The sequence below is a fragment of the Neoarthrinium moseri genome, assembly GCF_022829205.1.
Source record: "Neoarthrinium moseri strain CBS 164.80 chromosome Unknown scaffold14_Wmoseri_CBS_16480, whole genome shotgun sequence".
Lineage (NCBI taxonomy): Eukaryota > Fungi > Ascomycota > Sordariomycetes > Amphisphaeriales > Apiosporaceae > Neoarthrinium > Neoarthrinium moseri.
Genome location: NW_026055128.1, coordinates 594,582 through 617,413, shown reverse-complemented (window position 1 = coordinate 617,413; position 22,832 = coordinate 594,582). Strand labels below are relative to the sequence as shown.

Below are 22,832 nucleotides of genomic sequence, written 5' to 3'. Positions count from 1 at the left end.
CCATCAGTCACTGGAGCTCGGCTTGTACCAACACTCACCAAACCAGATCATAACTAAACGTGTGTTTATCTACAGTGCTCCGTTGCTAGCGTATTCGTTTTCGGGGGAAATTTTTTCTTAATCCGTACTGTTTAATCCCTGGGATATTAGATCCGCGCCGGTAAAATGGTCTGAAGATCTCTTCCAAGTAGAATGTGTTCCACAAACGAACGTTCTTGTCAGCTACCACTGCTCCCTCTGGGCTGGATCGGCTGCACGAGTCCGCCTCGTTCATCCGATAGCAGCTAAATGATACTTAGCTTTTCTCAAGCCCTTGAACTATGGTAGATTGCTATTCTACTGCCAGGGAAGTAAATCCCTTCGTACACACATACCTAGGTATATACGGAGTAGTGAGGGCATGATTATTAACGGCAGTCGACATCGTAGGCCATCGGGTGGATACGATGGGGCTCTTAAAACCAGCAGGGGTCAGTTTAGGTAGTGGGGTAGATGCACGGGCCCCATCGACCATTCAGAAACCGCAATCCCAATCGCGACGACCTCGAGAGTCCGACGACAAAAGTAACTTGTACCTATGGCAGGTATACTTACGTACTCGGCTGAGCGGACTCAAAACTTCGAAAGTTCTTCCAGCACTGGTTGACAGGTCCCATTTTACACGCTACACTATCCGTGCAGCCGGGTCTTCGACATCCAAATTCAACCTCTGAAGATCCAGCGCTCGCAGCCTTGGTTGGGGCCTGCTGGCAGGATGGGGGATTTGTGGGACGACCTCGCTGTAACGCAGAAAGAGAGACAGCAACTCACAGACTCTGTCCAGGCAATTAAAGACTCGTGTGCCAAGGAACATAATAAGAAGCATTTTGGCGAGTGCCCAGAATGCTGGCCTCGATTGATCAACACAATCAGGGATCGCTACCTCAACTCATCGACTAAGGAGTGGTTTTCAGGGAGACGATTATTCCTCCAGGAGCTCGACACTTTGTTCACCCAGGCCCTGGCCCAGAAAGTCGGCATTGCGGCCATTGAGCAGCGGATAGAGGATGAGAAGAAGGAGTGGTACCGCGACAAGCTGAAGAGTTTGGGCTTGGTGTCGGCGGCCAAGAACTCAGAGCAAACCAAAGCCCTGCAGAATCTACTGAGCGATCGAGATATGCCCGTGGACGACCTTATCCCAGCTCTGAGGAGCACCATTAGCGATGGCTCCATTGCAAATCAAGAGGCGTTCGATGTCTTCGCAGATCGGCTAAAGGCTGCTAAAACACCACAGGACAAAACCGACGTGTACGTCGACATGTTCTTTCAACCACAGCACGATCCGGAGGGTGCTGCAAAGTCTCAGAAGTATATTGAGATGCTGCGCAACGGAGCACCTTTGTCCGATGTAATCAACACCATGCTGCGGGATCGGCAGGCCAACAAAGGGGTCCAGGAACAGAAACTAGCCCTTCAGAAGCAGATCGAGGAGCTGCGAAGGGCAAAGGCTGCCCATGAGTCTGACAAGGCGAAGAAGGCGAAGATCAGGCAGGACAAGGCGGACGCTGCAGCCGCCGCCGAGCAGCAATACAAGCTTCCACCCTGCGACTCCTGCGGCAGACCAGGAAACGACCAGGGCTACAGTGCTTGCAACTACTGCCTAGCGCTCTCCGAGGTGTATCACATCCCGGATCGTCCTATGACGATATTCTGTTCGGACGAATGCTGGGATAATGGTGCAGTATGTTACATTCCTCCGGGCGGAGATGTGTGGTAGCTGACCGGAAGCAGGTGAAGCACGACCGGGAGGCACACAGTTGCGCTTCTGGTTCCGGTTGCATACTCTTACAAGAGGGAGAGGATGTTGACATGGACCAGCACAACCGTACTCGTGGCTTTTGCCAGGAGTGCGTCTTGGACCACCAGATCGAGTCGATCTTCTGCAGCCTGCAGTGCCTTGATGCAAACTTTCAGAAGCACAGGGAAGATGTACACATTCCTAAGAGGGATGGAGCAGGACAGATAGGCGAAGACGAGGTGGACCTCGAATATGCGTCGGAGGACAAGACAAAGTACCGTGCACGGAAGATCGAAAGCCACTGGACCCCACTGGATGACGCCCTCAAGGAGTTCACGCAGAAGACGGGAGCCCGTCGCAAAGACGACCCAGAGGCCAAGCCCTCGGATATTTAGGAAGCTACAGAATATGCACCGCCTCCGACGACGGATACGAGGCTGAATAAGACAAGAGAGCACAGCCGGAGGGGTCGCAGGGGTGGGAAACAGGAAAAGAAGAGCAAGCCGCGAAAGAAGCGCGCATACCGACGCAAGAGTCTCGGAGAGGTATGTGAGCCGGATGTGAGTGGACCATAGATTTTTCTGTGTTGTGAACTATTACCTTGAGTTGTGTATTGGTTGGACGGGCATGATACCTGAACAATACAACTGTCTTTGGGCATGGCTAAGTCAGAACTAAATGCGAGGAGCCGTGGGAGTTGTCTAAGGCCAGATCGAGAGGACCTGAGTCCCACTACTCCAAGCAAATCATCATGCATACCGGATATGGAAGTTTTGCACATTCAGCGGTGTGCCAATGACTTGCTGGTCGCGGACCAGGCGTGCGTGGCATAGAATCGTACGATGATTGCGCCATTCCTCCCCAGATCAGCAAGAAGGATGTGCAAGCACCCGTTGGCCCTTGATAACTAGTTCCCGAAAAGCGTGGAACGAACATCTTCAGAAATCTTCTTCTCGCATTGTGGCTCTGCATGACATTCATCTTCCTATGGGCCACGCCAGCCATGTCCGCACCGAGCTGTCGGTCGTGGTGGTTATCCCCGCGACCGGCGACCGCTAGTGCTCAGTCCGAACCGGCCCTTCAGCGAAAGCTCGGGGCGTCGGAATTTACTGTGGTACCATCGCCTTCAGTTGCATCATCTCGTCAAAATTTCGAGAGCTCCAACTCAGCCAACCACCAACCAACAACGCGATCCCGCCCCTGCGAGCCTGCGACATAACACCCAGTGGGATTTCACGGCGACACACATACGCGCGGATTTTCGCCCTCTCTCCCTTTCCCACCGAAAACCACGCTCCTCGCCCTGAATACAGCACAGCGCGGCAAAGGAGCAGCAACATGTCGATTACAACGGCCCTGAAGGGCGAATCGCCCCAGCAGGCAAGGTCGCTGGTGAGTCTCTTGCGCTTGCTCGTCGATTTCGCGGTCTTTGCCGCCCCGCTGAGACCGCATGGCTCGGTGCCTGCCTGAAGGCCTCTGGGTAGCTGCTCTGCGTGCGGCCGAGGGGCGCTGCATCTCGAGACATGCGCATCTGACTGTCCCCAATGAGACATGGAGCTAACGTCTGCTTTCCTCTGCCACAGTTCCGACAGCTACTGCGCCAGAGCTCCCAGTTCAGCTCATACAACTTCAGAGAGTACGCGCGGCGGAGAACGAGGGACGCCTTCCGCGAGCACCAGGCCGAGCAGGACCCCAGGCAGGTGCAGGAGCTTCTTCAGAAGGGGTTGAAAGAGCTGCAGATGATGAAGGTATGGGATCACCTCCCTCGGTGCCGCGATTGCCCTGCATAGTGTGGTGCAGAAAGAGGAGGACAACCCCAGTTTACGGGGCTGCATTGCACGGGGCATTCGCGGGCCTCGGCCCGAAAGAAACACCATGAAGAAGAAGAAGAAGAAGCTGACCATATCAATAGCGCCAAACGGTCCTTGGCCAATTCTACCATATGGATCGGTTAGTCGTAGAGACAGGCATGGCGGTATGTTGATCATGGTTCGGGAGTATGAATGTCGGGCCCTAACACAGATGTAGGGGAAGGAAACAGGGAAATCAGGAGACATTTCGAGGCAGAAGGACACTGGGTATGTGCCGCCTACCATGAGATTCACATACTGAACGAACGCATGCTAACAAGTTGTAGCTGGGACTAGTGGCCTGATGGTGGTTAACTCGGAAGAATATCACGAATCAGGTATAGGAGACGGAGGGACTTTGGGGCACGGGAAGATGTACTATAGGGCGGTAATTGTACAGTACGCTGTTGGCCTGGACAGGTTTATAGACGGCTAGCGCACCTCTCAGTTACAACATCGGGGGGCTTGATATCCGACAGTAGTCAGTCAGGAGTCCAAACTACTGGGAAAACAATATATACATAATCGAGCAACACTCGGCTCCCTCCAAGATCCGGGTTGTCACGGCGAAAAAGATGCTCCAGAGCGGCAGAACCTCTGACTGCCCTCACTTCTCTCACCTTTTTCATACCACCGACTTGTATATGCTCATGGGAGACGTCACAACCATGGTCTCAGATTCTTGTGCACCATGTCGGTTCGTTGCAAAGAGACATGATGCCCCGAGCGATGAGCCATATCGAGTTGAGCGTCTTTACGCGGTGCGTATAGAGAACAGAGCGCCATTTTGGGGAGGCCCGTGCACACTTTGGGACTTGGCGCGGTTTCGCGACTCGTCCAACCAGCCAATCCAGACCAGCATCATCACTGAGCTGACACCAGGCGCGACGAGGCTGGCGATTGACTCTGCTCTCCTTGCGACAAGTCCAATAACGGCATCAGAATTCAGCATACAAGCAACAGATACCCCTGAATTCGTGGCGCCCCATCTGCCCGAGTCGCCGCGGGATCTTCTCGCCACCAATTCATTCATCGCGGTCGCGCACAATTAGTCAATCGTGCATCCCAAGCCGACCGTAGATTTCGAACGTCAAAGACGTAGCCGAGGCAGCAGCAGACAGTCGCTACAATGGCACCAACTGTGAGTCGCATTCTCCCTCCTGTGCTGAGGCGCCCTAGACGGGTTGATGACTGACTGATGCGCCACCCGTAGGTTCGCACCCACACGCAGACGAGACGCGGCAACCGTGCTGGATACCAGGAGCACGATGACTTCGAGGGTCTCCCGGTTCGACAATGGCGTCAGGAGTGGGTGAGCATCGCACCTCCACCCCCGGTCGAGACGACGCAGAAGAACGATGTTTGGGCCATTGAGCTACCTCACGGCATGCCCAAGGACTCGAACCTGCTCCCCACGCACACCCAGGAGCTCCTCAGGGCCGCCCGCTCTGGCCGACTCTATAAGCGGCCTGCCCCCGCCGAGGAGGAAGAAGCCGAGGCCGACGCCGCCCCCGAGAAGCCTGACAAGAAAGAGGAGGACCCCGCCGCCCAGGGCTTCATGGTCAAGGTCTGGAAACAGATCCCCCGCAACGCTGAGGGCCCGACCATCTCCCACCTAGCCAAGAGGAGGAAAGGCACCGTGACTCTGTCCTCCGACCTGCCCGCCGGCGCCCCGTCTGGCCCAACCGTGACCAAGGCGACCGTGCGCCGCATCGACGCTGCCGGGAACCCGTACACCCAGACCGTCACTCTGGCCGAAGGTCAATCTGTGGACGGCGAGATCATATCGACCACCGTTGTGGCCGCTCCCAACGTCCATGCAAATCCCGAGAATGCTGCCGCGACCCCGGTTCGGAGACGGCCTCCTCCGCCCAAGAGGAAAGCAAAGGGCCCAGGAAGGGGTCGCAAGAAGAAGCTGCCTTTGCCCCTGCCTGCGCGGCCCGATGGCGCCGGTGTCTCTGGTGCTGAGGGAGCTGAGGGTGGTGTGAAACCGGAAGGAGCAGCTGATGTAAGTGATTGTCCTTGTCATACCGGATCTGTCATCCTGACCAGAACTAGGGCATCAAACAAGAAGGTGACAATGACGATTCAAAGAACCAAGACAGCGAGATGGCTGATGGCGATGACGACGAGGAGGGCGACGACGACGGGGATGACGGAGATGAGGGCGAGGAGGGCGATGAAGACGAGGGTGACGTCCCTGATAGCGAGAAGGGAACGCCGGCCGGCAAGGAAAGCAGCGTTGACCAGGAGATTAAGGATTCTCCCTCGGTTGAGCCATTCGCAATTACAGCACCAGCTGTTGACCCGGATGCCATGGATATCTCCACCGACGAGTCTCCGTCAGGGGCCGACCAGGTGCAGCCCCTGAACACCAGCATCCCTCCTATTCAACCACCTCCACACCTGACCCCATCTCGGATAGAAGGAAGTCCTCTGAAGGTTGTTTCGATGCCCTCGCCTACCGAAATAGCAGCTACGCACATACCACCAGTGCCCGCTACCGAAGATCCGGAGCCCAGTGTTCCTGACGTACAATCGGCGATGGTATCTGACGCAATGCCAGCCCCTGCTGAACCCGTCGAGGAGACACTGCCTCCTGTCCCAGCAGAGCCTGCGCCCCAGAAACCGCAGGAAGCACAGGCAATACTGGAGACACAGGAAGTCCAACCCGCTCCGGAGACAGCCGTCATTGAAACCGAAGCACCAGCCGATGTTGAGATGGCAGACAGTACCCCAACACAAGATGCCCCGGTACACGAGGAATCTATCGTGGAAACCAAGATATTGTCGAGCACAGAAACAGATGCAGGCCGCGCCGTCGTAGAAGAGATCGTCGAAACAACAACGATCCCGCTGAAGGATGAAGTCCCAGCTGCCGAGGTTCCTCTAGTCGAAGAGACCACTGTTGTTTCAGAAACGCAAGCACCCCCTACTATTGAGGAAGCACCCAAGGCACCATCTCCGATTGTCGAAGAGCCTGAACAGCCTGTCAGTATCGTTGAGGACCTGGCTCCACAGACCACATCCGACCAGATCATGGAGGAGACTTCCGAGCCGGCTCCTGAAACAGCTCCTGAGCAGCCACCACCGACTGTGGCCCAAATTACCGAGCTGACAGAGCATTCTACCCTGCCTGCTCTCGATGCGCCTGCGCCAGTAGATAAGCCTGCCCTGTCATTACCTCCCTTGAACCCCGTTCAGACCGGAGCGGCGGCTTCTTTGTTGATCGCTGAAGAACGTGAGCCAGAGAGCCCTGATCTGCTGGGGGGCTTGGAGGCTGCGCTGGATCGACACAGCGAATCGAAAACCGAACCTGGCCCGGCTGAATCTGTTGCGGAATCTACGGCTGACCCTATTGTTGAGCCTGCCGCCGAGCGTGCTGCCGAGTCTGCTGCTGAGCCTGCTGCCGAGCCTATTGTCGAGCCTGCTGCTGAACCTACTGTCGAGCCTACTGCTGAAGCTGCTTCTGAGCCTGCTGTTGAGCCTGCTGGCGTATCAGCTGCTGAGCCTTCTACAGAGGCTGCCGCTGAGCCAACCACGGTTCCCGCAGCATCTGTGCCTGATGTCGAGGCAACCTCACTACAGGAAGAGGAGAAGGTCCCTGAAGCGAAGCCGGAAGAAACGACCGGATAGAACATGCTTCGTATGTATTGTACGTGGGCAACGCACCCGGCAAGTCAAGGAACCAAAATGAAGTTTTCGAAGCAAATCAACTGGAATCTGGCTGGGGCTTTAAGAGTAGCGAGGCAATGGGTCGGGAACCAATCCTGTTCTTCTTCTGACAGATTCCCAGCTTGGAGTAGGGAGTTTAGGGGAGGGGTCTTTGAAGACTCAGCTCCCAGATTGGCTGAACAGGCGGTCTTCACGGGGCGTAACTGGATAATGGATTTGGAAATGTACTATTGAACGTATACATAAATATACAAGACATGATCAAGCTCAACCGCCTTGCTTTGTGGAACAAATATCGTGGCATCGTCAACAAGCGAGTCCAAAAAGTCTGCTCAGAGCAAAGGTCGGACTCCTGTCCCTATTCACTTTGCATATCGTCGGCGGAAACGTGGAACTAGGTACTATGGTCAGGAAAGATTGCCGTCTCATTGCGCGAGAACTAGTCGGTAGGTATCTACGCTATCTACACTTTTGTCCAGCAAAACAATGACAGCCTCTCTCGAGTCCACGAGAAACAGTATATACCAGGACTGCCTCCTGATTGGACCAGTACATACCAGAACAGAAGCCAAAAATTTGGTTGTTCTCCATTTCTCGTCCATATACATCAATCCATATCCTGGGCACACAGGATCGGTCAGCTACAGCCCAAAAGACACGTTCCATGCATCTGTCCAACACGGAAAATTGATATACCAGATCCTTGAACATGCCAACAACTAAGCCAAGGCCCTCCGCCTTTTCTCAATGGAAAAGGCCATGCTAGTCCCCACGCGGTGTTGCCTAGAACTTGAATCCGCCAAACAGATCCTCATCAGGCTTCCAGTTGAGCAGCTCGTCGAGGATAGCTCGGTCTGCCGCGTCGTCGATGCCCAGCGTGAGGTCCAGGTTGTTGCCGCGCGGGATATCGGACGCCGTGGGGGGCATGGGGAAGTCGAACTCCGAGAGGTCGAGCTCTGTGGGCTCGCTGGCTACGGCCGTGGTTAAGGTGCTGGGAACAGACTGGTCGCTGATGGAGGTATCGGCAGTGGAGCCGGCAGTGGTCTGTGAGGCGGTGTTCGAGACATCAGTGTCCGAGCTGGCGGAATTGCCATCCTTGACTACCTCACTGGCGGAGTGGCAATCAGTGACCATGGTCTGGGTGGATGTAGAAGTGCCTTGCACTCTGACAGATGTGCCGGCTGTGTTCTGCTCATTCAGGGTGACGGCAGCGTCGGAGAGTGCCTGGCCTCCAGGCACGGCCTCGGCGTCTCTCTCTGCACCGGCCGTGCTAACTTCACCCTGCTCCTCCTCGACGGTAGGGCTGAGCAACGCCTCCAGCATGGCCTGGAGCTCCTCTTCAGTAGTGTCGATAGCTTCCTCACCGGTCTCCTGAACTGCAACATTGCTGGGGCCACCCATGGCAGGGTCGATGGGCATCTCTTCAGGGGCGGGGGCAGTGTTTGTGCCCGGGGAATAGGTGAATCTGGCCAAGGCCTCCAGGCCAGGATCGCACAAAACACTCAGATTGCCGGGCTGCTGGTTCATCTGCTGAGCCAGGTTCATGGTCGCTGCCTGGCTGGGCTGGAAGTGCTTCATCGACTGGGGTATCTGCTGCTGCGGAGCTCGGGAAGGGGTAGTGACCTGACCAGCACGCTGCAGGCTGGAGTTCGATTTGGTCAGACCGTTGATTCCACCGAGAGCAGAGGGAGTGTACATGGGCGTCAGCATAGAGGGTGCTTTGAGCCCATTGACGATGCGCTTGGAAGGGGTAGACGTGTTGGGAGCCTGCTCCTCGTCCTCGTTCTCGTCCCCCTCCTTCTTCTCCCGGGGCTGCTTGGGATCATACTTGTAACCTGGGAACAGCATCTGGTGCTCTCTCTTGGCGCGCTGCTGGCGCTTCTTCCAGATCTGCTTCTCGGCGCCGGTGAGGTTGCTCCACATTTTGCCAATCAGCTTGGAGACGCCCTTGTTGTCGACGCCGGGGTTGCTGGCCCGGATTTCCTTACACATGGCAGAGCGGTACAGGATGAAGGCGTTCTGGGGGCGAGGCGCGCCGGATCGGTACTCGGGCTTGTGGTACTTGGACTCATGGTTGATCTTGAAGTCATCATCATCGTCGTCGTCGTCGTCATCGTCGTCGTAGTCACCGTTCGCGGGCGAGGAGCTCTAGTCCCCGGCGTTGGCGCCGTCGATTGCGCGACCAAAGTCCGGCTGGGGCAGACGAGCCAAGTTGACGTCGATGCCGCCCGTGCCAGGTCCGTCTTTCTTGTTGTTCCGGGCGCTGCCGGTGCCGCGCTTGTTGGAACCAGGCGTCTTGGTCGTGGCCGCCTTGCGCTTGCGGGCCGAGCTTCGCTTCGTGGGCGTCTCGTGCTCAGGGGCCACGGCGTCCTCGCTCTGGCCGGGCATGGGGAACGGCGGCGGCGCGCCATACTGAAGAGCAGGCTGCTGCTGCTGCTGCTGATTGTCGGCGTTCCAGAGGTTGCTTCGCAACAGAGTGACTGGAAGATCGTAGCCGGGCATCTCGACGACAGTGATGTTGGCGTTGGTAAGGTGCTCGACAGCTCCAAGAAAGACTCGCGGGCCGCCGGAGTCGCGGACAAAACGGACATCCTGGTAGCCAGTAGTCTCCCTGTGTGATGATCAGCACATGACATACAATATTTATTTCAAGGGCCCATTTATTGTAAATATGGATTTTGACTTGGATTGAGTTGTAAATCAAACGTGTAGAGAGGCTGAGTGAGATGATCTTCATGAAGTGGCAGGAAAGTGGGCGAATGGAGTAGAGTAAAACCTACATCATAATCTGAAGCAGGGCAATCTTGAAATCGTGGGGCCAGTTATCGTACTCGATTGCGGCAATGGCAATGACATTGTTGTAGGCACTGAGCTGGAGGCTGAGACGCTCCCAGCACTCCTGCGCGGAGGCGCCAGCAAGGTCGGTGAAGCCCACGTCAGGGAGCGGACCAGGCATGTCCGCGTCGTTCGAATCGAAGGACATCGTGAAGAGCTATGACTGCTGGCAGAAAAAATAAATATCAGCACAATCTCACAGCTTCAAGCAGCCGGGCTTCCTAACTGTTGTGGGAGGGAGTGAAATGTGAACTGCAGCGGTGAATGAGGATGGCTGATGACCTCGAGATTGCTTGCAATTCACGACGAAGTAGAGTTGAGGCACCTCCAATCGCAGTGTTTGATACGAATTATCAAAGCTGGGTAGGGAGCGATGGGTGGTGAGAAATGGATTTATTGTAGGAGTGAGAGTTTTGTTTACCCCGTTACTTGGTGAACGATCCAGTCGACGTAGGCAGCGATAAGTGGGTAGGGAAAGTTCACTGAGCTCGACAAAGCTCCCAAATCGAATTTCATTATGGCACATACAAGGTACCACGGACGGCCATCTCAGGGCTTGTCAACTCCCACGTCGTCATGCATTTGATATACGTTGATGCTGTTCAGAGCGATCTCCCACGAACGACCTCACTTAAGATATCGACCTTGTGTGCAATTTTGCAGCAATTTTGCACCTTGAAGCGAATCAATTGAATTGAGGGGCTTGACTTCACAAAATTTGAACTATCTATGTGTTTGTGATCATGTCACTTCTGCTTTTGGACCGCCCCCTTGGCTGGTCGCTTGGTCGCTGTGAGTGAATATCAAGGACATTCTCGCTTTTATGGCCAGGTCTTTTCCAAGGCGCTAATTGAATATGCATCATGAATTCTTGAAATAGCAAAATACTGCTATGTCAAACTTAGTAGCTGCTTTGTGGGTTACTTTCGAGGCCGACGAAGTTGCCGTGTCGATGAGAACAATGGACTTGACGATGTCGTCCAAGTCACGATGGTGTCGTTGATTGTTCCTGCTCGGTGGCCCAGGAGCCAGAGATATGACAATAGAGATATGTGGTTACTACCACATTGATTGGGCTACTTGCCATCATCAACAATTTGCGCCTGGACACTTTTCTCATCAGATCTCGTTGATTCGATATCCCCTTGGACTAACAAGATCGCATCAGATACCCGATCTGGGCCGTACACAGCAGGAAGCGCGTGTCTGACCCTCACCATGGCTCCTATTGAGGACCTCTTGCTGGATTTGGGGGCCAAAATTGCCCACGAGCACAACCTCGGAGTCTCTGCTTTGGAACATTTGGCTGATGCTCTTGACGGTAATGGCCTGTGCCTGAATGACGTGGCTGTCCCTGGTCTGTTGAATGCCTACAAGTTTGAAAAGGAAGAGAACTGATCGTGACAACAGCCGTTGACTTCCCAACCCTTGTCCAGCTTCTTTTGGACATAACTTATGACGTCCCTGAGTGGCTTGCCGTTTCCGACGAGAGGCTGAAGAGATATACCGAAGACGAGTTCAAGATTGTCATTAAGCTGATTGAAACTCGCTTCTGGCTCGGCGATGCAGAGCGAACCTTGGACCAACTTTGGAGCTGGCAGGTTGTGTTTGGCCGCTCTCGACAGGAGCACCGTCAATTGATCAGCAAATCTGATATTGACGGTATTGACAAGATGAAGGGCCCCGCGGGTTACTACACCTTCTTGTCGTCAATCACCAACGTCTTCTATGATGATTATCCTGACAGCTACAGGCTACTTCGAGAAAAGTTTTTTCCGCGAGGCATCGATGATGCTATTCCTGCATTCATCAAGCACTACCGCCAGGCCAAGACAGCCGTTCGCAAGCTCCGCAAGCGCTACCTGTATCTTGGCATGGTGGGAGTCGACAAGGGCGGTTCGCTTTACATGCGATCGCGTGATCTACTTCTCCATGGTGAGATGTTTCTTGAGCAGGTGATGGGATCAGCCCAGCTCTGGCGAGAGACGACAAAGAAACAGAACGAATATTACCAACTGCCGGGCGTCAACATGGGTCTTCCCTATGGCACAACCGCATTCACAGACTATTCTCTGGGCAAGACCTATGTCATCCACCAAGGAGGAATCAAGAACCACTGGGATGGCCACGGCGACGAATACACGCCACTTCGGTATCAGCAAGGCAGCCCGTGGGGCGATTGGTTCCGTAACGTCATGCACGCTCGTGGTACCATGACACGAATTGAGGCTACCGACTTGAAGAATAAGGGTATAGACGCGTACAAGACGGCACCTGGCCCCTACGAGCTCAGACTACCCCAAGCCATCTGCCCCATCTGGATGCATTTCGGACGGATGTACAGCAACTACGAAGCCATCTACAGCGGTTTCACCATCGTCCACCCTAGATCTAGCATGCTCGAGGGACCAGTGAAGACCGAGGAAGAGTTGGCGGTAAGTGTACATTTCACTACGAGAACCTTGTCGATCACTGACGCAAAGTAGGAACAGGCGGAACGACTATCTGATGGCACTAGTGAGCCATACTGGCATGTGCGCAAGATCAAGGTACCACATAGTTAACTCCTCAGACGAGGAAGAACCCCTAATTAATTGATCAACAGTTCCAGTACGCGAAATTGGAAATGTTGTTCGCCCGCAACCCTTTACTTGTACGTGTCACCAGGCCGCTATTTGGCGATACTAGGCTGCTAACATTCTACCCAGGCCGGACGTCCTCGTTTCGACGGCATGGGTAATCTCCGCTTCGACTACATGGGAGTCATTCTCAGGGAGTTGACCACGGGACACCGATTCATGGACTATCGTGTCAAGCAGTCATGCATCTTGATCGTGGGCGATGACGAGGGCAAAGAAACGAATCCCTGAGGAGTGGCAAAGAAATAGAAGGTCTTCCACGGTTCTGTGGTAATGTCGATGATACGCGATACGGCTAGGACTGTGAGACAGAAGGTCTATGACTTCGCACGAGTTTTCTGTAGCTTTCGTTGCTCAGACATGTAGATAGCTTCTAGGTATGTGGATCAAGTCAACGTATTGACCGAATAGGCTCATCTTCATGATTCCTGCGCATAACAGGTAAGGACGCATTCTACATGAGTATCGCGCCTATTATATGTAAGATAGGAAGGAATCGAGCGAGGGCCGGGCGGTTTCAAGTGTTTGTCGCCCAGCCAATGCAGGTGTCGTTAAAATAAGATTTCCGGGCGGTGCTGAATTATGCATATAACGGGTGAGAGCAGGCCTGTTTGTTGCATTGACCACGCGACTAGGCACGGATACGCGATCTCTGGAAAGCATGGCCATACATACGTCTACACCAAACCCCTGCCGATATTATTGATCACGTGTTTGCTGGTTCTCGAGTTCGAGAAAGAGCCAACTTGGAGTGCATTCAAGTTTTCAAGGTCGGATCGTTGGACTTACTGCTGGCATTTGTGGATGTGCACAGGACGGGCACCTACCGGCGTGTCTGGAGCAATATGGTTGCCCAGCTGCTCTCGGTGACCTCGTTTATCTGAACAGCCATGACACCGGAAATCCTGTGGAATATTGACCTTTGACATAAGCCCAGCCATTTCTACGGGAGGTGAGAGATGTCGCGTTTCCTCACGCCGGCCAAGATCGGCCTGCTGGCCCTGATCGAGCTCTACGCAGACAAAGCCGTCCCCACTTCCTCCATAGTCGAAGTGCTTTCCTTCATTACCTCACACCTGATCGACAGCGATATCTCGGGGCCTGCAGGCGCAAGCAGAGGGCACTGGAAACGGGCTGAAAGCACTGTCAGCTTGGTGATATCGATCGCGGACTTTGAAAAGATCCTCAGTCCGCACACGGCTGCTTCTGGCATGCCCGGCAGGAGTCTGTGGTATGTTTTCCTGGACAGACTATGGAAGATCAACTCGTTGGATGCCCTGCATGAGTTCTTCGACCGCCGCTCAGATCTTCTGGCCAAGACAAAAGATGAGCTCCGACGCGAAGCGGAGATGGGGGTCGAACCGCCGCCGGCGGATGCTATCCTCCTTTCGCGAAACTCGCCTTTCGGGGCATTCGTGCGGAGGGCACAGCTCGAGTTCACAAGGTTGCGTTTCCATGATGCCTTCGAGCTTTGGAAGGATTTTGTAAGATACCGCCAGACGACTGCGGCCTACTACCGCAAGAAGACACCTGCTTTCCAGCGGCTGAGCTTCGATAATGTCCTCCTGGAGGGCGAGCATGCATGGGGCGAGGGTGTAGAAGCTGTTGCTTCAGTAGCATACGGGGACATGCTGCGAGATGATCCCAACTCGACATTGCCAGTGAGCACCGATGACATCGAGAAGCTCTTGGAGTTTCAGATTGAGCAAATGCAGAGTGAGTGGCTGCACGTCCTCTGATACGCCGGGAAAATTCTAATCAGCAACAGAATATGGGAACAGAATACCTCTGGAAATTCGTCACCAGTTCCAGGACTTGCTCCATGATAGTTTCATGATACCTAGCCTGTCCCACTACCTGAGGTAAATCATAGCGTAGCGTAATTGGCTGGTCTAGTGATTGCTAACTCGTGATAGCTATCTCGATGCCTGGAGGGCAGGAGACTATTCAACGTCTTTCGACTATCTGCACAGATACTTCGACTACACCATGCAGAACAGAGACCGCCTCTTCTACCAATACGCACTCCTAAACTTGGCGGTATTACATGCCGACTTTGGTTGCTACAAAGAAGCTCTGTCCGCAATGCTCGAGACAGTGTCAACCGCCCGAGAGAACCGAGATATGACATGCTTGAATTTTGCCCTGAACTGGTTGTTCCATTTTGGCAGGGCGCACCCAGAAGTTACCCGCGACCTAGAATCAAACAGCATGCTAGGGACGAAAAAGGAGTCCCTTGCTTTCCTGCGCAGCAAGGCCAAGGATACTGGCATGTGGACACTTTGGACGTCAGCCCTAGCCAGTGAGGCCAAGATGAATCTCTCCAACGGCGAAAGCATCTCGACCGCGCTCGAGCACATGGTGCGAAGCTCCCAGATCCTGGTGGAAAGAAATATGACCGGCGTCATGGGCTCGCAGATATCACTCAACATTGCTCTGTGGGATCGGCTTGGGGTAGCCTATCTTTCGTCCACCTTCTGTGAGGTATTCCTCCGCTGCCATGCCAAGCACTCCGTCTTCGATGACGAGCTGAAGGTCACAAGTCGGATAGCTTCCATGCTGGCCATGAGAGGGAAATACGACGAGGCTCTGGACAGACTAGAAAGCATGGACCCCAACTCGCTGCGCTCTTGGAAGCCAAGCCAGTATTGGCACAAATTCAGGGGTATCATCAAGCTGCGTCGCGATTTGCACCACAACAATCTCGACGGGGCCGAGCACCTGCTGTCGCAGCTCCTTCAAAACAAACAAGAAGATCTCGAGCCCGACCTGGCTTTTGCCATTGACAGTCTACATATCGACTGCCTCGTCCGGCGCGGCAACCTCGAGAGGGCGTTCGCCAAGGTCGAGGCACTGGTTTCCGAACTACGTGACGAGAACAAAGACATCGCGCTCCGCGTGCGACTCCTTCTCATCAAAGCTGAATTGCTGGATCGATGCGGGCGGCCCCAGAAGGGCTTCACCATTGCCGTGCGTGCCGCCAACGTCGCATGGCGGGCGCGTCTCATTCCGTACCTATGGCCGGCCATTGGCGCTGTCTCCAACATCCTCATATCGCTCGGAGACTTTGAGCCGGCCCTCCAGCTGCTGAGAGCTATTCTCCCCCGCAGCCTCGAGTGCGAAAACGCTGCCATGACCGCGAAGCTGTACTCCATACTGGGCGATGCGAACATGGGCATGGCTGGCAAGATGGCGCCCAGGTCGAACAAGAGACGGGAGTACATGACGAAGGCGGTCGAGGCCATTGAGAAGGCGTTCAACCACTACTCGAGCGTGGAAGACATCAGCAAGCAGTGCGAGATGATGGCTAAGAAAGCTACCATAATGAGGGTCTCGGGCGAACATGTGCTGGCAAATGATTACGCAGCGGCGTACCTTGCTCTACGGAAAGATGCCGCGCAAGCTGAGACGTGATGGAAAGAGCAGGGGTAGATGGTTGATTCAAGTGGTATATGCCACAAACTTGTCTTTCTATACAAGTACAAGCTCCGTGTAGAGCTTCCCAGCCGTGCGAGCTGGCTATGATAAGATCAATGATACCATGATCCAAAATACATGTTGGAACTGCAATGCAGCAGTTCTCATTCTGAGTTATATACAACGCCGACTTTGCCCTTGCTTGATTCAGGCTTTCCCGTCTGATACCGGGCCTCGGATAGATCATTCACTCCACTTTACTTTCTTGCCTGACTTGCTCTTGAGCTGACCCTCTTTGCTTGTGGCTGCCGCCTCCGCCAAAGCCTCCGCATCTGCGTGCTCGTGCTCGTCCTCGTGCTCATGCTCAGGGCTGTCTGCTTCGCGAGCGTCGTTCGTAGCCCACATGCTCTCTATGCACAGCTCGAAAGGACCGGGAACCCGGTCCGTCAGGCCGATGCCCAAGCTCTTGACCTTTTGGCGCAGGATCTCGGTCTGGGGCTCAACGACAAAGCCGTGGTTGGTGCGGACGAAGTCGTTCCACTTGATCAAGACCGTCTCCCACTCGCCGGGCCGCTTGGCGAAGAGGCGGTGCTGGTGCAGGTCGGTGGGCACGACGGACTCGGTCTGGACGTTGACGAAGTAGGCGCGGCCGTCGCTCTTGACGCGCAGGGCCAGGTAGCGGTACATGTCGATGTCCCACAGGGCGCGGCCGAACAGGGTCGGGGGCCGGTCGAGGGTGCGCCAGGCGGCGAAGCCGGAGCGCTGGATGTCCGGGCGGTGCGGGGGCAGGGCGGTCGAGATGCTGCCGGCGAAGCGGGCGTGGGCGGGCTCGTGTGCGGTGGCGGGCTCCCAGTCCAGCGAGGCCTTGGAGTAGCCGCCGATGTCGACGTCGCACATGAGCTTGGTGTCGGCGATGGAGGCGGCGTCGCGGAACGAGTGCAGGGGCTTGGGGCCCGAGGGGCCCTTGATGCCCTCGAGGGTCAGGGCGATGTTGGACAGGCGCTTGAACTCGTCCATGCTCCGGCCCCAGAAGCCCTTGCCGCAGAGGGCGGCGGTGGTGCGCATCTTGGCTGGCAGGAGGGCAGCTCCAGTCTGGGTGCTGGATGTTTTGCAGGCGGCTTCTGGGAAGACGCCCGTCGACGTTGAGCTGTCACGGTTCGGCTTGGTGCTGGCTATGGGACGGCTGGTCTTGGTGAGCCAAGCGGCTCTCGCTCAAGACTTGACATGAGCTCCCGGGAGCTTTGTTCGAGTGGTCCTTGATTGAGCAGCTGGGGGCGGGCGGATGGAGGCTCGCTCGTGGTGGCTCTCGTACGAGCGGTCGCATTGGGAAATTCACGAGCCAGCGATAAACTGATAAGCCTGAGCTTGCACCCCGGACGACGCTGGCGAGGAGCTGCCCAGGTGGCTCTTAAGTCCGAACCAGGCGGCGATGCCAACCCCCTGTAAACTGTTCAGTACGACGTTAGCGGTCCAGCCGTCCAGCCGTCCATCGGCCACCCCCCCAGACAGCCCAGGTCGTCCCCCCATTTGCCCCCCATGTGGAAGGGTTCCAGAGGTTCCAGTGCGTCCAGAGTCAGTCGGGGCCCAAGGGCCCAAGCCTCGCAGCATGCGCAATCCCATCGCATTGGCCAACCAATCTTGGGCTTCGATAGACTCTTGGAGCTTCCGCCGGCTTCAGAAGGCTGACGTTGCTTCACACCTCCATCATCTTGGCTTTTGCGATGTGAAAAAAACCTGTCGCCTAAATAATTCCAGGGTATACTTTATCCCTCGCTCAAGACTCACGGCCTTCTCTTTCGTTCCCTGACCCAAGCCTGCAAGCCTGGCAGACACTGGACTTTTCCTCCTCTGGCACAGGCATCTGGCTGTTGGTACATTGTCCAAGTGTGAATCCACCCTGAGGTCATTTGGTGGGCTGTCGCAAGTCGTACAGTAGCTCCCGCCGCCCAAAGCTCCCAGTTTCACCCCTGATACCTCCCTCGCCCGCCCAACCTCCGCCGACTTATTAATTGCTTTCCTCTCTGTACCCGTTGCGCGACTGCGGATACGGCCCAAGTACACCATCTTCTGGGTGCGAGTCAAGAGCAGCAGCAGTCGCCCGAGCAACTGCGACCGCCCAGCATGGCTACGAATCGAAGTGACCACACCAAGTGCGTGCTCCCCGTGCCTCCTCCAGCATCCCCGAAGCCATGAACACCCTCCCGGGCCCGTCGTCGACGCACGTCCGGGCACCACCTTGTCCGCCGCGGATGGCCACACCGAGGCGCGGCTGGCTGGGGATTTCTGCTACACATACATACCCGGCTCCCTACACGCTGTGCCAAATAGAAGAGACCAAACTGACCGTCCCGCCTCCCCTAGGTCCGAGGCCGAGCTGGCCATCAACATTCGAAAAGCCACCAGCAACGACGAGACGGCCCCCAAGCGGAAACATGTGCGCAGCTGCATCGTCTACACATGGGATCACAAGTCCTCCCAGTCCTTCTGGGCTGGCATGAAGGTGTACGTACACACGCAAGAGCCCAGGGCACGCCTCCAGGAAACGACTGACAGCAGCGCGATGCGACTAGGCAACCCATCCTCGCCGACGAGGTCCAGACCTTCAAGGCCTTGATCACGGTGCACAAGGTCCTCCAGGAAGGCCACCCCGTGACCCTGCGGGAGGCCATGGCCAACCGTGGCTGGGTCGACAGTCTGAACCGAGGCATGGCAGGCGAGGGCGTGCGCGGATATGGGCCCCTGATCCGGGAATACGTCTACTTCTTGCTGGCCAAGCTGTCCTTCCACCAGCAGCACCCCGAGTTCAACGGGACCTTCGAATACGAGGAATACGTCAGCTTGAAGGTCATCAATGACCCCAACGAGGGCTACGAGGCCATCACCGACCTGATGGCCCTGCAGGACAAGATCGAGCAGTTCCAGAAGCTCATCTTCTCCCATTTCCGTCACGTTGGCAATAACGAGTGCAGGATCTCGGCATTGGTTCCCCTGGTCCAGGAGAGCTATGGTATCTACAAGTTCATCACCAGCATGTTGCGCGCTATGCACTCTACCACCGGGGACAATGACGCCTTAGAACCCCTGCGCCAGCGCTACAATGCCCAGCACTACCGCCTCGTCAAGTTTTACTACGAATGCTCCAACCTACGATATCTGACCAGCCTCATCACCATCCCGAAGCTGCCCCAAGACCCGCCGAATCTGCTGGCCGAGGACGAAGACGCCGCGAAGCTGCCAGCTCGACCAAAGCAGGAGATCGAGCGCCAGCCGACGCCGCCCCCCGCGCCCAAGACGGACGAGCCCGACGAGATCGCCGAGTTCTGGCAGGGCGAGCTGGACCGGCAGAACCAACAGTACGAGGAGCAGCAGCGAGTACTGCAGGAGCGCCAGCAACAGGCGCTCATGGCGCAGCAGCAGGCTCAAATGCAAGCCCAGAGGGACTTTGAGGAACAGCAAAGGCGCCTTGCAGAGCAGCAGCAGAGGGAGCAGGAGGCGCTGTTGGCGCAGCAGGCTCAATGGCAGACCCAGGGACGCCTGGCAGAACTAGAGCAGGAGAACCTAAATGCGCGCGCTCAATATGAACGGGACCAGCTCATGCTCCAGCAGTACGACCAGAGAGTGAAGGCTCTAGAGGGAGAGTTGTCACAGATCCAAGGTAGCTTTGGCCAGCAGCTCTCGAGCAGGGACGATCAGATCCGCGCGCTTCAGGAGCAGGTGAACACGTGGAGGACAAAGTACGAGGCCCTGGCCAAGCTGTACTCCCAGCTGCGTCATGAGCATCTGGATCTCCTCCAGAAGTTCAAGTCCGTCCAGCTGAAGGCTGCATCTGCCCAGGAGGCCATCGACAGGCGCGAGAAGCTGGAGCGCGAGATCAAGACCAAGAACCTGGAACTGGCAGACATGATCCGCGAACGCGACCGAGCCCTTCACGACAAGGACCGTCTCTCGGGCAGCAACAAGGATGAGCTCGAGAAGCTCAAGCGCGAGCTGCGCATGGCCAACGACAGGGCTGACAACCTGGAGCGTAGCAAGGGCAACGAATTGTCTGTTATGCTGTCCAAGTACAACCGGGAGATGTCCGATCTCGAAGAAGCCTTGCGCGCCAAGTCTCGTGCTCTGGATGATGCCCACTCCAAGCTCCGAGATGGAAGTTCTGATCTTGAGGCACTGCTTCGCGAAAAGGAAGAAGAACTCGAAGTCTACAAGGCCGGCATGGATGAGACTCTGCTCAAGCTCAACGAGCTGCAGCTCAGCCAGGGCGGCGATGACTCCGTCACGGACGAGATGGTGAAGCACCTGGTCGAGGCCAACCTGGACAAGATCAAGGAGATCATCGATTCAGTACTTCAGGCTGGAGTGGCGCGTGTCGACGATGCCCTGTACGAGCTTGATTCGACCATGCAGGCCGGTAACCAGAACGCATCGCCTGCGTATGTCTTGTCGCAGATCGAGAAGGCTATGGCCAGCGCCATGGAATTTGCTACCTCGTTCAACAACTTCATCGCGGACGGCCCCAACGCTGCATATGCCGACCTCATCAAGGCCATCAATGTCTTTTCTGGCTCTGCGGCCGATGTGTGCAGCAACACCAAGGGTCTCACGCGATTGGCACCTGAAGAGAAGAAGGGCGATGCGCTCATGAACGGTGCCCGCCAGGCTGCGTCGTCGGCTGTGAAGTTCTTCCGAAGCCTCCAAAGCTTCAGGTTGGAGGGCATGGATGACATGCAGAAGTTGGATGTTGTTATCAACAATAATAACGATGTCCAGATGAACCTACAGAAACTAAACAAGTTGGTTGAACAGTTTGCTCCTGTAGCTCGGCTGTCCAACCAAAAGGGAGATATCGGTGACCTCGTCGATGCTGAACTCAGCAAAGCTGCAGATGCCATTGCTGCTGCTGCTGCGCGCCTGGCCAAGCTCAAGAACAAGCCCCGAGATGGGTACTCGACCTATGAGCTCAAGGTCAACGATTCGATTCTTGATGCTGCTTTGGCTATCACCACTGCCATCGGCCAGCTGATCAAGGCAGCCACTGTCACACAACAGGAGATTGTCCAGGCTGGACGAGGAACGTCGTCTAGGACAGCTTTCTACAAGAAGAACAACAGGTGGACCGAGGGCCTCATCTCTGCCGCCAAGGCGGTTGCTACATCTACCAACACCCTCATCGAGACGGCAGACGGCGTCATCTCTGGCCGCGCAACCCCTGAACAGTTGATTGTTGCATCAAACGACGTTGCAGCTTCCACTGCACAGCTCGTGGCTGCTAGCCGTGTCAAGGCAGGCTTCATGAGCAAGAGCCAGGAGAACCTGGAGCAGGCAAGCAAGGCCGTTGGTGCCGCATGCAGAGCGCTGGTCAGACAGGTGCAGGCCATGATCAAGGAGCGGTCGTCAGAGGAAGACCAGGAGGATTATGGCAAACTTGACCCCCACACTTTCAAGGTCAGGGAGATGGAACAGCAGGTACGTGACACTACAAGATACGAAGGATTCTTACATGAACTATGTTACTGACACAAATACCAACAGGTTGAGATTCTGCAATTGGAGAATGCCCTGTCGTCTGCGAGACAGCGGTTGGGCGAGATGAGAAAGATCTCGTACCGGGAGGATTAAATTGGGTTCCCTGTGACTGCCACATGTTTCAGCGTCCGCGGGAGAAGGGCCTCACTTCAATAGTGTCCATATCCACAAACTATACCAAATGAATGTAGTTACTGCATTCTGCTCAATCGCCCTCTTGCATTTTGTATAAGATTTACTGCATGTGATAATCAACATGCCTGCCTACTGCGACAGACACATTTTTGGTATCTTCCTTCTTCGTTTCCGCGTGACCAACCATTTGCAAATATATCCAGTGAGGCTTGTTTGGATATAGCAACAGGGATAACTCGAGAAGGGTTGGCTGGATCTCAGATGCGAGATCGAGCGATGTGAGCAGCACTTTCCTACCTTGCATCATGATAAGCTATGCAGTTTGACGTATGTAGTGCTTGGCCACCTGCTTGGCCACCTGCCATGTGAGCATTCCACGTTACAGCACAGGCGGTGATATTGGAAATCTGCGACGCTGCTTCCTCCCATTGCCCGCAACTCCGACAAGATTCGGTCGGCGTGAAGTGGAGGGCAAATCCTGACCGTGATCGGGGAGTTAGGGCAAGTTTTCCGGACTCGGCTACCTCTCTACAAATCGTCGATTTGCTGCCCAGGAAAGGGCATGGGATTTCGCCATGGTCTACGAGCCTGCATGGCAAAGGCTTATACAAAATCATACTCGGGGTTTTTGCGCGTGATATGCACTACATCATAGCCAACCAGAATCCTAAGACTCTAGTAAACGATTCGGACGTTCTCGATACATACCGCGATGAGATGTGAAAGACTAGTTGATTAGTGAGACGACATCACGCCGCTATAGCGGTGACAACGCAGCCATTGCTGTCGCCTGAAATCCCACCAGGAGTGATCTCAAGCGTGGTTACGCCCTAGAGAATATTGCCAGTACCAAGATACGCAACGGGGGCACCGGCACCGAACCACTTTCACTAGACACATCATGCGCCTAAGCTCTTGGGTACAGTTGGCTTACATTGTAAACCTGTATTGCATACATTGGTAGCTTGTCAATGCGTAGAC

General features: G+C 55.3%; 9 protein-coding genes across 9 annotated transcripts; 6 read left to right on the top strand and 3 right to left on the bottom strand.

Moving 5' to 3' along the window:
* Positions 1 to 754: 754 nt before the first annotated feature.
* Positions 755 to 2,172, top strand: JN550_005007 (uncharacterized protein; the record flags this gene model as incomplete). Its single annotated transcript, XM_049316587.1, has 2 exons — positions 755 to 1,720; positions 1,771 to 2,172. The coding sequence occupies 2 exons, from the start codon at positions 755 to 757 to the stop codon at positions 2,170 to 2,172; spliced, it is 1,368 nt and encodes a 455-aa protein (XP_049173205.1).
* A 943-nt stretch (positions 2,173 to 3,115) lies between these two features.
* Positions 3,116 to 3,924, top strand: JN550_005006 (uncharacterized protein; the record flags this gene model as incomplete). The annotated part of the gene is made up of 5 exons (XM_049316586.1): positions 3,116 to 3,169; positions 3,361 to 3,525; positions 3,690 to 3,752; positions 3,806 to 3,855; positions 3,915 to 3,924. 5 exons carry the CDS (start codon positions 3,116 to 3,118, stop codon positions 3,922 to 3,924), a joined length of 342 nt encoding a protein of 113 aa, XP_049173204.1.
* An 832-nt stretch (positions 3,925 to 4,756) lies between these two features.
* On the top strand, positions 4,757 to 7,263 carry JN550_005005 (uncharacterized protein; the record flags this gene model as incomplete). Its single annotated transcript, XM_049316585.1, has 3 exons — positions 4,757 to 4,768; positions 4,841 to 5,635; positions 5,686 to 7,263. The coding sequence occupies 3 exons, from the start codon at positions 4,757 to 4,759 to the stop codon at positions 7,261 to 7,263; spliced, it is 2,385 nt and encodes a 794-aa protein (XP_049173203.1).
* An 822-nt stretch (positions 7,264 to 8,085) lies between these two features.
* On the bottom strand, positions 8,086 to 9,294 carry JN550_005004 (uncharacterized protein; the record flags this gene model as incomplete). The annotated part of the gene is made up of 1 exon (XM_049316584.1): positions 8,086 to 9,294. The coding sequence occupies one exon, from the start codon at positions 9,292 to 9,294 to the stop codon at positions 8,086 to 8,088; it is 1,209 nt and encodes a 402-aa protein (XP_049173202.1).
* A 156-nt stretch (positions 9,295 to 9,450) lies between these two features.
* Positions 9,451 to 10,285, bottom strand: JN550_005003 (uncharacterized protein; the record flags this gene model as incomplete). The annotated part of the gene is made up of 2 exons (XM_049316582.1): positions 9,451 to 9,913; positions 10,083 to 10,285. 2 exons carry the CDS (start codon positions 10,283 to 10,285, stop codon positions 9,451 to 9,453), a joined length of 666 nt encoding a protein of 221 aa, XP_049173201.1.
* A 1,070-nt stretch (positions 10,286 to 11,355) lies between these two features.
* JN550_005002 (uncharacterized protein) lies at positions 11,356 to 13,007 on the top strand (the record flags this gene model as incomplete). Its single annotated transcript, XM_049316581.1, has 5 exons — positions 11,356 to 11,494; positions 11,548 to 12,572; positions 12,624 to 12,686; positions 12,743 to 12,790; positions 12,846 to 13,007. The coding sequence occupies 5 exons, from the start codon at positions 11,356 to 11,358 to the stop codon at positions 13,005 to 13,007; spliced, it is 1,437 nt and encodes a 478-aa protein (XP_049173200.1).
* A 728-nt stretch (positions 13,008 to 13,735) lies between these two features.
* On the top strand, positions 13,736 to 16,190 carry JN550_005001 (uncharacterized protein; the record flags this gene model as incomplete). Its single annotated transcript, XM_049316580.1, has 3 exons — positions 13,736 to 14,492; positions 14,545 to 14,638; positions 14,693 to 16,190. The coding sequence occupies 3 exons, from the start codon at positions 13,736 to 13,738 to the stop codon at positions 16,188 to 16,190; spliced, it is 2,349 nt and encodes a 782-aa protein (XP_049173199.1).
* A 246-nt stretch (positions 16,191 to 16,436) lies between these two features.
* Positions 16,437 to 17,901, bottom strand: JN550_005000 (uncharacterized protein; the record flags this gene model as incomplete). The annotated part of the gene is made up of 3 exons (XM_049316579.1): positions 16,437 to 17,376; positions 17,530 to 17,633; positions 17,893 to 17,901. 3 exons carry the CDS (start codon positions 17,899 to 17,901, stop codon positions 16,437 to 16,439), a joined length of 1,053 nt encoding a protein of 350 aa, XP_049173198.1.
* Positions 17,902 to 18,314: 413 nt separating this feature from the next.
* JN550_004999 (uncharacterized protein) lies at positions 18,315 to 21,809 on the top strand (the record flags this gene model as incomplete). The annotated part of the gene is made up of 4 exons (XM_049316578.1): positions 18,315 to 18,343; positions 18,555 to 18,695; positions 18,764 to 21,656; positions 21,723 to 21,809. 4 exons carry the CDS (start codon positions 18,315 to 18,317, stop codon positions 21,807 to 21,809), a joined length of 3,150 nt encoding a protein of 1,049 aa, XP_049173197.1.
* Between the last annotated feature and the right edge of the window lie 1,023 nt (positions 21,810 to 22,832).